The sequence below is a fragment of the Monodon monoceros genome, unplaced genomic scaffold (genome assembly GCF_005190385.1).
Source record: "Monodon monoceros isolate NGI ecotype Baffin Bay Population unplaced genomic scaffold, NGI_Narwhal_1 Super_Scaffold_19, whole genome shotgun sequence".
In the NCBI taxonomy this organism is placed as follows: Eukaryota; Metazoa; Chordata; class Mammalia; order Artiodactyla; family Monodontidae; genus Monodon; species Monodon monoceros.
This window is the reverse complement of record NW_021703775.1, coordinates 52,506,635-52,520,032: the sequence shown is the minus strand read 5'-3', so window position 1 is coordinate 52,520,032 and position 13,398 is coordinate 52,506,635. Positions and strand designations below refer to the sequence as shown.

The window sequence follows — 13,398 nt, the reverse complement described above, 5'->3', positions numbered from 1 at the left end:
CTCTTTTAAAGAAGTGATTAGGTATCTTAGAAATATAAAAATATTGTCAAAATAAACAATAAAATAGAAGTTCTAATTAGTGTGCTGGAAAACTGACCCAAGGGTTTATCCCAAAGTGTACTGTAAAAAGACAAAGAAGTTTTTTCTTTTTAAAACACAACATGATTATATTTTAATACACAATCAAAATACGAAACACCATAGTAAATTGATAGCAATAATAAAGGGCTTTTCATTTGCATTGCATGTAACAAAAGACATTTGATATTCCAAGGGAAATGGAAAACAAAAAGGCAAAGAAGTTAACAGTATAAAGAGAAAATTTTTGATATGTGGAGAATCTAGAAATTCCAACATATAACAAAAAATGAGTTCTAGAAAAGAACAGAGACTAATAAAGAGAAAACCTAAAAATATACAGAAAGAAACCAAACTCAGAAATAGATTGCCTGAGAAAAGGACTGAAAATTGGACTGTCATCAGACTTCTCAACTCGATACTAAAACACATTAGAACTTTACCTTCAAAGTTGTAATGGAAACTTGATTCTAAACAAAGAATCCTATATCCATTCAAACTAGCATTCAGGAGCAAAACAGAGATGGAAAAGCAAGGACCCAAATTTTACCATGTATAGCCAGTTTCTGAAAGAGAAATTGGGGACTCCAACAAAATCAAAAAGGAATCTAAAAGGTGGACATGATGTATAAAACATAGTGAGGAAAGGAACCAACAAAACTTAAGGATGAATAATTTTTTGATACATAATGTAAAATAAGGTATTCTGGAGTAAAAATCTTAGTGATTTCTTTCTATATGGGAAGTGGTGGCAGGGAGGGTGTGTGTGTGTGTTTGAGTGAGCAAAGGCACATGTGCGCAGGCTAACGCACTTTACAAGGATGGAAACAGAGTAACTCACTCTAGATCTGAGCTGTCCAGTAGCCACTAACCACTGTGACTACTAAAACAGAATTAAAAGTTCAGTTCCTGTTTCACACTAGCAACATTTCAAGTGCTCAGTAGCTAGTGGCTACCATATTGTACAGCACAGAAACAGAACTTTTGGCACTGCAGGAAGTTCTACTGGACAGCACTGCTCTGTATGTTGAAAAAAATGTTTTAAATGGTTATTACAGTTTTAAGGGTAACCATCAGAAGAAAAGACACAAATGTGTAATTTTCGAATGATACTGGAAGGAAAAAAATTAAAGAAAACCAACTGATCCAATAAAAAGCTAAAAAGGAAGAAAATAAAACATTAGTACAACTAAAATAAAACATTAGTACAACTAAAATAAAAAATAAGGCTACAGGATTATGTCTAAACATATGGTAATCACAGATATGAATGGGTTAAATTCACCTATTAAAAGATATAAACTCTTAGATTAGAAAACAAAGAAAATCTGACATAAGAGATATAGCTAAAACAAAAGGACAGAGAAAGAATTAAAATAAAGATATTACAGGCAAATGCTAACAAAAACAAACCTTGCCACCTGGCTGTAGCTTTCAAAACAAAAAAATGCACCATACCCTTTAATTTAGTAATTTCATTCCTAGATATCTGTATCTAGGAATACTTGCACATGTGGAAAATTCAAGGATCTCTACTGCAGCACTGTTTTTTTAAAAGAAATATAAATTTATATAACATTTTTAACCTATCCAATTGGTTTTTTTTTTAACATCTTTATTGGAGTATAATTGCTTTACAGTGGTGTGTTAGTTTCTGCTTTATAACAAAGTGAATCAGTTATACATATACATATATCCCCATATCTCCTCCCTCTTACGTCTTCCTCCCACCCTCCCTATCCCACCCCTCTAGGTGGTCACAAAGCACCGAGCCGATCTCCCTGTGCTATGCGGCTGCTTCCCACTAGCTATCTATTTTACATTTGGTAGTATATATAAGTCCATGCCAATCTCTCACTTCTTCCCAGCTTACCCTTCCCCCTCCCCGTGTCCTCAAGTCCATTCTCTACGTCTGCATCTTTATTCCTGTCCTGCCCCTAGGTTCTTCAGAACCATTTTTTATTTTTTTAGATTCCATATATATGTGTTAGCATATGGTATTTATTTTTCTTTCCGACTTACTTCACTGTGTATGACAGTCTCTAGGTCCATCCACCTCAGTACAAATAACTCCATTTCATTTCTTTTTATGGCTGAGTAATATTCCATTGTACATATGTGCCACATCTTTATCCATTCGTCTGTCAATGGACACTTAGGTTGCTTCCATGTCCTGGCTATTGTAAATAGAGCTGCAATGAACATTGTGGTACATGATTCTTTTTGAATTATGGTTTTCTCAGGGTATATGCCCAGTAGTGGGATTGTGGAGCACTGTTCTTAATAGCAGAAGACTCTGGAAATGATTTATATATTTCGTCAATAGAAAGCCAGTTGAATCAATTATGGTTAATCTGTACAAGAGACAAGTACGCAGCTGTGAAAAAGAATGAGGGAGTTCTCTGTGCATTGATAAGAGACCACCTCTAACATGTACTAAATAATTAAAAAAACAGGGTACAGAATGGTAACATGCCACTATTTGTGTAAACAAGGGAAAAGTATGTCTACCTATGTCTGCATAGGTACAGAATGTATTTCATATGAAACATAAAATGAAAGAATATAAACAATTATAGCGTCTATCTCTGGGAGAGAAAATGGGAAGCTAGGGGATAGTGTTGAAAAAAACCATTTATATATTATTCTTATAATTGAATTTTATATTGTATGCATGCAATTTTCTATTTAAAAAAATATAGTTACAAAAAGCAGGTGTGGAAATATTTAATAGCAGACAAAATAGAATTCAATATGAAAAGCATGAGACAAAGGCAATTTTCAAAAACTGATGAAAGAACATTCCCCTATAAATCATGAATCTATGCATCTAACAATACCTTCAAAATGTATAAAACAAGTACTATGAGAAATGCAATTAAAGACTGATAAATCCACAATTACAGAGAGACACTTCAACGTACTTCTAGAAAGTGGTAAATGAAGTAGACAAAAATAATAGTTAACACTTACTGGGCACTTCTTATGTGAGTGGCACTGAACTATGCTTTTTCATGCATTATCTAAGGCTATAGAAAATGTTAGTAGTAATTTGACAAGTCATATACATATACCATATACATGTACCATAAACACCTTTGTACCTGATAAACACAGAATAAACATTTTTTTCAGACATTCATTAGATATTCACTAAACACCACACATTACGCACCTGCCCCAAACAACCACCAGTACCACTGAGGTCAACATGGCTGGCAAGACTACAATGAAATGAATGCTATCACTGATTTGGCAACAGCTTTTATGAAGACAAATTTGGCATTATGTATCAAGTATCCATACTCCTTGACATAATAATTGTCTTTCTGATATTTATATCTTAAATAAATAATCCAAATATGGGGGAAGCATATTAGAAACTTGAATGTCAAAATGAAAGGGAATGATTAAGTATCGTATAACTATTCATTAGAATATTATTCTGCCATTAAAATGACATTTAATATAACAAGATGCTTAAAATGTTAAAGGAAAACAAGAAAAGTACATTAAATTATGTATATTTTATACAGCTGTTAAAATTAACCCCAATCTTCTTTAATGGGCATATTTTAACTTTCACTTCAGGCAGCATTTTGCTTTGCATCCGTTTCTGCAATTTTCTGTTCATAATTAGCATCTGTTAATGTTACACCAACCTACACATTATTCTACAGAAGAGAACAGAGAAGCCCCAGTTCACCAGAGGTGCTCGGAGTCCATGGCCATGATGGCTGCTTTTCTGCCAGTTAAATATAGCATAAAGGGACTTTCTTTAGGCAAGTTAAATATCCATTAACTTAGACACGGACATTTAGTGGAGTCAAATTTGGCCTCTACATCAGCTCTGGCCAAGACGTAGCAGAGAACTGTGCACGCAGCAGTCACTCCCAGACAAGGTGAAACCCTGAATTTGTAGTTTCTATCGGTAGTTAAATAAACTATTCTTACCTACTTATTAATACTTAAAAGTTGGTAGTTGTTTTAAGGGTTAAAATAGAAGCAAGTTTTCTGGGGAAATAATTCCTTATTTGATACTCTTAGAATCAAACATTTATGTGAATATTCTTTTTTAAAAAAACAGGTCCAAAAGACTCAGCCCAGATCAGCACTGAAGTTATATCAAGAATTAAGTCTGCTTCATGCCAATGAGCTGCTCCTCAGCAGGGGCTGGTTTTGCTACTTGAGGAATGACAACCACTCTGTTGTGTACACAAGAGAGCTGGACGGCATAGACAGAGTCTTCCTCATGGTTCTGAATTTTGGAGAATTATCACTGCTAAATCTAAAGGAAATGATTTCAGATATTCCCACAAGAGTAAGGATAAGGTTAAGTACCAATTCTGCCTACGAAGGCCGTGAAGTTGATACGCATGCCATTACACTGGACAAAGGAGAAGGACTCATCCTTGAATACAACACGAGGAATCTCCTTCATCACCAAACAGCATTCCAAGATAGATGTTTTGTTTCCGACCGGGCATGCTATTCCAGTGTACTGAACATACTGTACAGCTTGTGTTAGGCACCTCTGTGAAAGAGATGGCGACGCTGGCATTCTGTCCTATTGTAAGCATTTGCAGTAACTTCACGTACAGCAGCATGCTGCTGGGTGAACTTTATGATGGGTAATTAATTCTTAGATATTTCTGTAGCTTGAGTGAAACTGCTTTAGGATAGGTTCTCAAATGTTTTTCAAGAATAATAAAGTGTTTAAAAGAAAATTATCCCTTGCAGGAACTTGTAATTTTTTTGAGTTAGCATCAATAAGAGATGATCAGAGCACCTTAGGACTCCAGAATATTAGAGAGATCTAATGAATTTTAATGTGAGGAATATCATCTTCTTCCATAAAATGCAGGTACAGAAACTGGAGGATGACTTAACTGCTAGAGTATCTAAAAATGTTCACTAGCAAAGAAGCAGGACCTTGATTTGTAAACTGTTCAAAGAAAATCAGAGTAAAACAAACCTGTTCTGATGCGGGAAAGGGGAAAGTTCTGCTGTCACCAATCCTTCCTTCACTCCCTTCTCTATGTCCTTCTACAGAGCATGGTTTGAAAACTACTTTCCTAGGTTAAGGGGCGTGTGCATCAATGGAGACAATGGTATAAGCAAGTGAACTGTATACAAAACAAAATCTGGACAGAGAAGCAAATTTTAAAAATTATTTACTAACTTAAAAAACTCACTTTTGTTAATGTAACTGGAAATATGACTATGAAATATTTCAGTGTGTTTCCAATTTCCACTGAATGCAGCATTTCAGAATTTTAGATATTTCTTAAGATTCTCGAAAACACTGGTGCTGTCAAGTCCAAGTTCCTCATACAGGAATTTAATTTGGGCTGTAATCTAAAAGAAACACATTTAAAAAATTAGATAGAAGGCCTTTGTGGTACAACTCCAGTGTTCAAGTCTCTCCTTGTCCATCCATCTTCACCTAACCTGAAGTCAGCAATTTATGGCAAAGGTACTTTTTATTTGGCAGAGGCAGAAGGCTCCCAACAACTGAGATTCAACTACTTTCTCTGACAGAGCTCCTGTATCAAGTACCTTTTCTCTTTATTGACTCTGAGTTCCTCCTTCCCCCTCAGGTCTCAGCCATAGACCTGACAGTTGGTGAAGCAGCCGGCACAAACCCTGCTGTAACCACTGAAAGGCTGAGCACAACACATCACTAATTGGGGATCTGTCAACTTAAAGGGGCTTGATAGCATACCTTTTTGTGAGAATCCTCAATCACATGATTGCCTCCAGGCTGAATATCTAAAATAATATTGGGGGCTTGATAACCTGAAAGAGTTAACATATGAAACAATCAGAAGGTTTCGGCCAACTGAGACCCACCCATTTCACCCGGCTCCTTCCAAGCACTCTATTAAAATAACAGCGAAGGAGAAAGGCATAAGCCACGACCACCACGAACAACAAAGACAGGAGAGTTGGGGAGAGCAGTAGAAAACAAATTCTTGAAACAGGAGAAGCAGGAGGAGGCCCAGAGGCAGAGGAAGCTGGATGGAAGAGACTACAGGGCTACATGGAGAAGGAAGCCAATCGGTCTTATGGAATCTGAGAGCCTTGTGACCTGGAAACACCAACTATAGCAATGGGTGAAAGTGAGACACAGAACTGAATACAGGGCAACTGTCTGGAAACTTGTATGTGAGACCCTCCAACCCTGAGCCCAGAAGGTCCTGGCATGTCTTGGCAAGGAAAAACAGTAAGAGTTCTTGTCTAATAAAACTGAAAGATCTAGAGAAAATTAAAGTTGCTAGTTTGGGCACTGAAGCTCCAGAGCAAAAACTTCAGAATTTGTTTTTAGAGATTCCCAAGAATAACAGCTCAGTTAATTTTGTTAAAGAATGAATGATATGATACGGTATGATAGTACACCTCCAAGTTATGTAGATATTTAAATTTACTTTTTTCTTTGTGCGTTGCCTACCTTATTTTAATGCTGTCCTTTGAAAAACAGGCGAGGCAGTTATAGTTATTACATTTGCTTCAAATGGGTAGCTGACACAGGAAAAACTGATTTGTCTAAAATCATGGGTGATTGATTTGGTCTGCAGTACTACTCTGAAGGTGACAGTCCATGTAGCTACGTCCCCTGCTCCCAGGTGGTCTCCTACCTTCCCCGGTGTCCTTAGCATGCTCCACGATGGCTTCCTTGAGTTTCTCAGTATAGTTTACAATTCCTTTCAGAGGCACACGTTCGTCGTTTTCATAAGCTGTGATGTGAATTGAAGGATAATGCTGAAAGAAAAGAGATGTACAAAGAATTTATATTATTCCTTATGGTCCATTTCCACCTTATGGATCATGAAAAACAATTACCTCAAATTTCTTTTTCCCTAAGTGCTAGAACTTTTTTTCTCATTTGATATTCTTGAGAGATATGTGGCATCACAATACTAGACTATTTGTTACCTGGAATAACCTTTTCTTGACTAGTGAGACCTTGGTCTTATTGAATCTAGTCTCCTGAGCTATTAAGTTGAAACAAACATGGAGTATGAGCAGAGAAGGGGCTGAAAGGTGAGTATTATAAGGAAAAACAATCTAAGGCCTTACTAAATTCCTGCTTTGGCTCGGGTAAATATCCTTTTCATTATTCTCTCTATCACTTCAGCATAGTATATCATAACTGTCTTTCACTACCTTAGGTTTAATGTTTTGATAAGGACAGTAACGTTTTATGTAGTTCTTGTGTTTTTCATCAGATGAAGGATTCCCCCACTCTTCTAATTCTTCTAATGTCAGAGGAAGTGTAGTGTCCATCATGGTGTTGAGGACATCCAAGAAAGGTGCCTTAAAAAAAAAAAAGCCAGAGAAATTTAAACTTCAGTTAATAAACTGGTAAAATGAGTTTCAGAAAAATACTATACTTTATGAATATACATGCTGACATCACAGAACAAAGCTCAAGAAGTTATGTACATTCCCAGGAGCCAGATTTATTAGCCAGTCTGTAACCAGGGCCTGTGATTTATAACTGGCTTTTAAGGTATTCAGACTCCTTAAATGACAAAGGATTTATCTTCCAGTTTCCCAATTTTTGCCTTTAGTTTTGTTTCTTTTATTCACATAATAAATGCCACCACCTCACATCCATTAGGCTACTGTAAGAAAAAAAGTGTTGGCAAGGATGTGGACAAACTGGAACAATTGTGCACTGCTGGTGGGCATGTAAAATGGTGCAGAGAGTATGTGGGTTTCTTAAAAAATTAAACTTAGAATTATCATATGATCCAGTAATTCTATTCCTAGGTATATATCCAAAAGAAATGAAAGCAGGGTCTTGAAGAGTACACCCCTGTTCACAGCAGTATTTACAATACCCAAAAGGTGGACATAACCCAAGTGTCCACTGATAGATGAATGGATAAGCAAAATATAAATACAATGATACAATGAAATTCAGCTTTACAAAGAAGGAAAATCTGACACCTGCTACAACACAACAGACCTTGAGAACATTATCTAAGTGAAATAAACCAGTTATAAAAAGACATATATAAAAGAAAAAAAAAGACATATAAAACATTGTACGATTCCATTTATATAGGAGGTACCTCAGTGTATCAGATTCATAGAAAACTAGAATGGTGGTTCCCAGGGTCCAGAGGAAGGGGAAATTGGGGAGTTGCTATTTAATGGGTACAGAGTTTCAGTTATGTAAGATGAGGAGTTACGGAAACTGGCTGCACAACAACGTTGAGTGTACTTAACACTACTGAACTGAACACACTTAAAAATGGTTAAGATCGGGGCTTCCCTGGTGGCGCAGTGGTTGAGAGTCTGCCTGCTGATGCAGGGGACGCGGGTTTGTGCCCCGGTCTGGGAGGATCCTGCATGCCGCGGAGTGGCTGGGCCCGTGAGCCATGGCCACTGGGCCTGCGCATCCGGAGCCTGTGCTCCGCAGTAGGAGAGGCCACAGCAGTGAGAGGCTCACGTACCGCAAAAAAAAAAAAAAAACAAAAAAACCGGTTAAGATGGTAAATTTTATGTTATTTTACCACAATTAAAACTTAAAAATAAGGGCTTTCCTGGTGGCGCAGTGGTTGAGAATGCACCTGCCAATGCAGGGGACATGGGTTTGAGCCCTGGGCCAGGAAGATCCCACATGCTTCTGAGCAACTAAGTCCATGTGCCACAACTACTGAGCCTGCATTCCAGAGCCCATGAGCCACGACTACTGAGCCCATGTGCCACAACTACTGAAGCCCACGTGCCTAGAGCCCGTGCTCCGCAACAAGAGAAGCCACCACGATAAGAAGCCCACCACTGCAAGGAAGAGTGGCCCCCGCTTGCCACAACTAGAGAAGCCTGTGTGCAGCAACGAAGACCCAACGCAGCTAAAAATAAATAAATCAATAAATTAAAATTTAAAAATAAAACCCCAACTACACATGAATAAACTCAGTCGGACATTTTACATTATAAAAAGGTAATAAATGCTAACTGAAGAAAATCTGAAAATTATCCAAGTTGAAAAAGAATATCACTCATTGGCTTATAACCAGTATTAAAACATTTAATAAAATGGGAGCTGCTTTGTTCATATAGCTATATGATCTTCTGTTAACATGTTTTGCAGCTTTCTCTTTTATTAACATTAAGCAAATATGGGCAAATGCAATTCTTTTTGGCTTCCTAGCATCTTAGCTCCTTTTCTGCATTTGGAATATCCCTAACCTTACGAGACAGCCTGCCTCTCACTGTAGAGGAGCTAAATGCCAGATAGTTCCTTTCCCAGCTTTCCCTCAGAGTGAGAGTAGCCACATGACTTGGGTTTACCAATCAGACATAATGGGCTCCAAACTATGAATGAATTGTGGGATAACTGCGTTACCTCCAATTCTTCATTATTATAAGCAATGTGGGATAAATATTCTTATATATTTCTGATTAATTCCTTTCTGATTTCTTTCTTTTTTAAAAATTTATTTATTTATTTTTGGCTGTGTTGGTTCTTTCTTGCTGCATGCAGGCTATCTCTAGTTGTGGCGAGCGGGGGCTACTCTTCGTTGAGGTGCGCAGGCCTCTTATGGCGGTGGCTTCCTGTTGCAAAGCACGGGCTCTAGGCGCACGGGCTTCAGTAGTTGTGGCACGCAGGCTCAGTAGTTCTGGTGCACAGGCTTAGTTGCTCCGTGGCATGTGGGATCTTCCCGGACCAGGGCTCAAACCCGTGTCCCCTGCACTGGCAGGCGGATTCTTAACCACTGCACCACCAGGGAAGCCCTCCTTTCTGATTTCTGAAAGTCAAAGGTTAGTTGCATTTTCTTTATAATTCTGCCATTATTGTCTTTGTGCATAGAGTTTTTTCCCTTCTATACTTAGTATTTCTATTAAAAAACAGATGTACAGATCAGGAATATTTAACACTTATTTACTTAATACAAGCCCACAGTGTATAGCCCACGCCCTCAAAAAAAAAAAAAAACCTGAAAATAATTTACTCTCCATCTTAGTCATTATCTTCTAGAATATCTATTGTAGAAGAACAAAATTTGTCACCCCCAGATTATTTCAAGCTGAAAACAATCAAGGCCCAAAAGACTCAGGAAGAAACTCTGATATTCTCCCTAACAGCCTGAAGAATTTAGATAGAGGGTGTATTACAGGAACATCACCAGATAATAAATATGGACTAGCTGTGGTGGGGAAATGCTTAGAGACCAGAGTCCACTCTGTGTCCCATGGTCTCTGCTAACCCAGCAAACGTCTGTTTATCAAACTTTTGCTTTTCCACCTCCATGTGAACTGCCTTCTACCCCTTGAAGTCTTACCCCTAACATCCTCTTTCGTCTTTAGCTGAAGATGGTGTTTAAGGTGAATAACCATGGCCACCATTCTGGTCATTTTGGTGAGTTACTCAGTCTGCTGGGTCTCTTCCATGTATACATGTTATTAAACTTTTGTTTGATTTTTCTCCTGTTAATCTGTCTCATGTCAATTTAATTCTGAGACCAGCCAGAAGAACCTAGAGGGAAGAGGAAAATTTCTTTCTCCCCTACACTAACCAGGAAGCAGGAGAAAGATGGAGGTGAAATGGGCGGCTATAATTTCATAACTTTGGACATCAGGAAAAGACTATAGGGCCTTTTCAGAACAGGAAAAGATATTTCAATTGAAATATAGAAAAATATTCCTAAAGACCATTAGTAAGAATAGAGTATGTGAAAATAGAGAGCCCCTAAATCCAGGACTGAAATGTTGATGGGCAAGAAGAGTCAAAGGATTTCACACATTCCAGAGTCAGTGTGCTTGACCTGACTTCCTGGATCTGGTGTTTCGTATATGCTTTGTCTCTTTTCCACCAACTCTAAATGTTCTTACAAATAAAAAATGATCAGTGGGAATAGCCATTAATATCCTTCAGAGGAAATCCTTAAATATCAATAAAGAACACTGCCAGGGAAGTTCTCCCAGAGCTGTAATTCTGTGCTTAAAATTTAAAAGCTTTGTTATACTCCTATGCTATGGTAAAACTGTAACAGAAAATTTTTCTTAGAGCATCTATTACTTCACGCCTCCCTATTCTGTAAACCGTAGAGGCAGAGTACTTACCTCCAAAGTCACAGCTCTCAGCAGCTCTGGATTAGAATTACACAATGCTCCCACAAGCACCCCTCCAGCACTGAAAGCAGTCAGGGTTGTTAGACTTGGCTGAGAAAAGCCTTGGCCATGAAGTGTCTTAATGCAAGCCTCTAAGTCAGCAAGGCCATTGAGTTTTTTAGTTAGACGGCCATCAGCATGCCACTGGAGGCCTAACTCACCACCTCCCCTGAAATTAAAGGGCAAAAAAGTTTTAGTGGGGAAAAAATGTAAATGATATATAGGTCAGGGTCAGCAAACTACAGTCTGCGGGTTAAATCTCCCCAGAGGCCTGTTTTTGTATGGCCCTTGAGCTAAGAAGGATTTTTACATTTTTAAAGGTTGGGAAAAACAATATCAACCAGGAATATGCAACAGAGACCATATGTGGCCTGCAAAGCCTAAAATGTTTACTATTTTGTTCTTCAGAGAAAAAGTTTGCCAACCCCTGACACAAACAATCAAAAATTGATTCAAGGCGGTGCTGAGACCCGGGTGTGCAGTGAGGGGCAGCAGGCGTGGGGCAGGCATGGGGGCCTCATCGGCCTGGCACTAATGTCTCGCTTTGTGCCTCCCCCACTCCGTCCTCTTCCCTGGCATGCCGGGCCCCGCCAACCCTGCAGGACAGCCCCGACTTCCTCTCAGAGGAGGACCGTGGACTTAAAGCAATAAATGTAGATCTTCAAAGTGATGCTGCTCTACAGGTGGACATTTCTGATGCTCTTAGTAAGACAGAGAAAGTAAAATTCACTGTTCACACACAGAGTTCACTGCCAAATTTTAAACAAAATGAGTTTTCTGTTGTTCGACAACACAAGGAACTTATCTGGCTTCATGATTCCTTCATTGAAAGTGAAGACTACGCAGGTTACATTATCCCTCCAAGCACCACCAAGACCCGATTTTGATGCCTCAAGGGAAAAACTACAGAACCTTCGAGAAGGGTCTATGACAAAGGAAGAATTCACAAAGATGAAACAGGAGCTGGAAGCTGAGTATATTTGGCAATATTCAAGAAGACCGGGGTGGGAGGGAGGGAGGGAGACGCAAGAGGGAAGAGATATGGGAACATATATATATGTATAACTGATTCACTTTGTTATAAAGCAGACATTGTAAAGCAATTATACCCCAATAGAGATGTTAAAAAAAAAAAAAAAAAAAAACCGTTGCAGTGCATGAAGTGTTCCTGTGTTGTGTGGCAGCACACCCCATTTTGAGGAAAGATTTAAATGTCTATGTCTTCCTGGAATATAATCAACATTTGACTGTGCGAGGACAAAATAAAAAAGAGAAACTTGAAGATTTCTTTAAAAATGTGGTTAAATCAGCAGATGAAGTAGTGGTTTCTTGAGTACGGGATGTAGATGGTTTCTTTGAGCATGAACGAACGTTCCTTTTAGAATACCGTAACCGAGTTAGGGATGCGTCTGCTACACCAACGGGATGAGGAGACCCCACAGAAGTGCTGCAGATGATTACAATAGGACTGGTCTTCATCCTATGCCTTAGGGACTCAGGTCTCTACATTTATGTGCAAGTTCTTCTTAAAGGTTCAGAACGGTTTGATAAAACAAGAAAAAGTGTCAGCTGATGAGGACCTCAAACTTTCTGACCTTCTAAAATACTACTTAAGAGAATCTCAAGCTGCTAAGGATCTCCTCTATCTAAGATCTAGGTCACCACTGGATTATGAAAATGGTAATAAAGCACTGGATAAAGCAAGAGTGAAAAATAAAGATGTTCTGTAGGATGAAACGTCCCAACAATTATGCCGTCAGAAATTTGAAAAAATATCTGTATCTGTAAAACAAGAACGTAGAGATTTTAAGACAAGAAGAGTTGCTGCATTCAGAAAAAATTACTGGAACTGGCAGAGTCAGAACTGAAACATGCAAAGGTAGTGTCATATTAAAGATTTAATAATTTAAGTGACATAATTTAGTAATGAGTCAGTTATGAAACCTTATTCTAGTTTTAAAAATAGAGAATCTTAGAAATGAGAGGGATTTTAAAGATCTAATTAAAACAATAATATCTATTATAATAGATCTAATGGTCAGCTTTGCAAGACTCTAGTACCTAATATGGAAAAACAGTATCATTTTTTGACTAGTTGTTAAATAAATCTTCCTTAAAAAAAAAAACTGACTCAACAAATATGCTTTGAGTGCCTGCTTACTGTTTACCAGACATTGTGCTAAATGCAGGCCT

General features: G+C 38.1%; 2 protein-coding genes and 1 pseudogene across 7 annotated transcripts in view; 2 read left to right on the top strand and 1 right to left on the bottom strand.

Moving 5' to 3' along the window:
* SLC3A1 (solute carrier family 3 member 1) overlaps nucleotides 1-4,655 on the top strand; it is a 35,933-nt gene extending 31,278 nt beyond the window's left edge. Inside the window, exon 11 of the mRNA XM_029232179.1 lies at nucleotides 4,166-4,655. Within this exon, the coding sequence (XP_029088012.1) occupies nucleotides 4,166-4,606 (441 nt within the window). The 3' untranslated portion in view covers nucleotides 4,607-4,655. The remainder of the gene's footprint in view (nucleotides 1-4,165) is intronic.
* The window catches only part of PREPL (prolyl endopeptidase like), a 57,006-nt gene continuing 45,814 nt past the window's right edge, over nucleotides 2,207-13,398 (bottom strand). For 4 of the 6 annotated variants that reach the window (XM_029232178.1, XM_029232173.1, XM_029232175.1 and 1 more), the window contains 5 exons: nucleotides 11,158-11,374; nucleotides 7,246-7,395; nucleotides 6,717-6,840; nucleotides 5,804-5,877; nucleotides 4,812-5,436 (listed from right to left, as the gene is read on the bottom strand). In XM_029232178.1, the coding sequence (XP_029088011.1) occupies nucleotides 5,347-5,436; nucleotides 5,804-5,877; nucleotides 6,717-6,840; nucleotides 7,246-7,395; nucleotides 11,158-11,374 (655 nt within the window). In that variant the 3' untranslated portion in view covers nucleotides 4,812-5,346. Of the gene's footprint in view, nucleotides 2,433-4,811; nucleotides 5,437-5,803; nucleotides 5,878-6,716; nucleotides 6,841-7,245; nucleotides 7,396-11,157; nucleotides 11,375-13,398 lie in introns of those variants that run through there. The other 2 variants (XR_003794931.1, XM_029232174.1) reach the window with 2 other exon arrangements.
* Nucleotides 11,487-13,099, top strand: LOC114900921 (annotated as a pseudogene).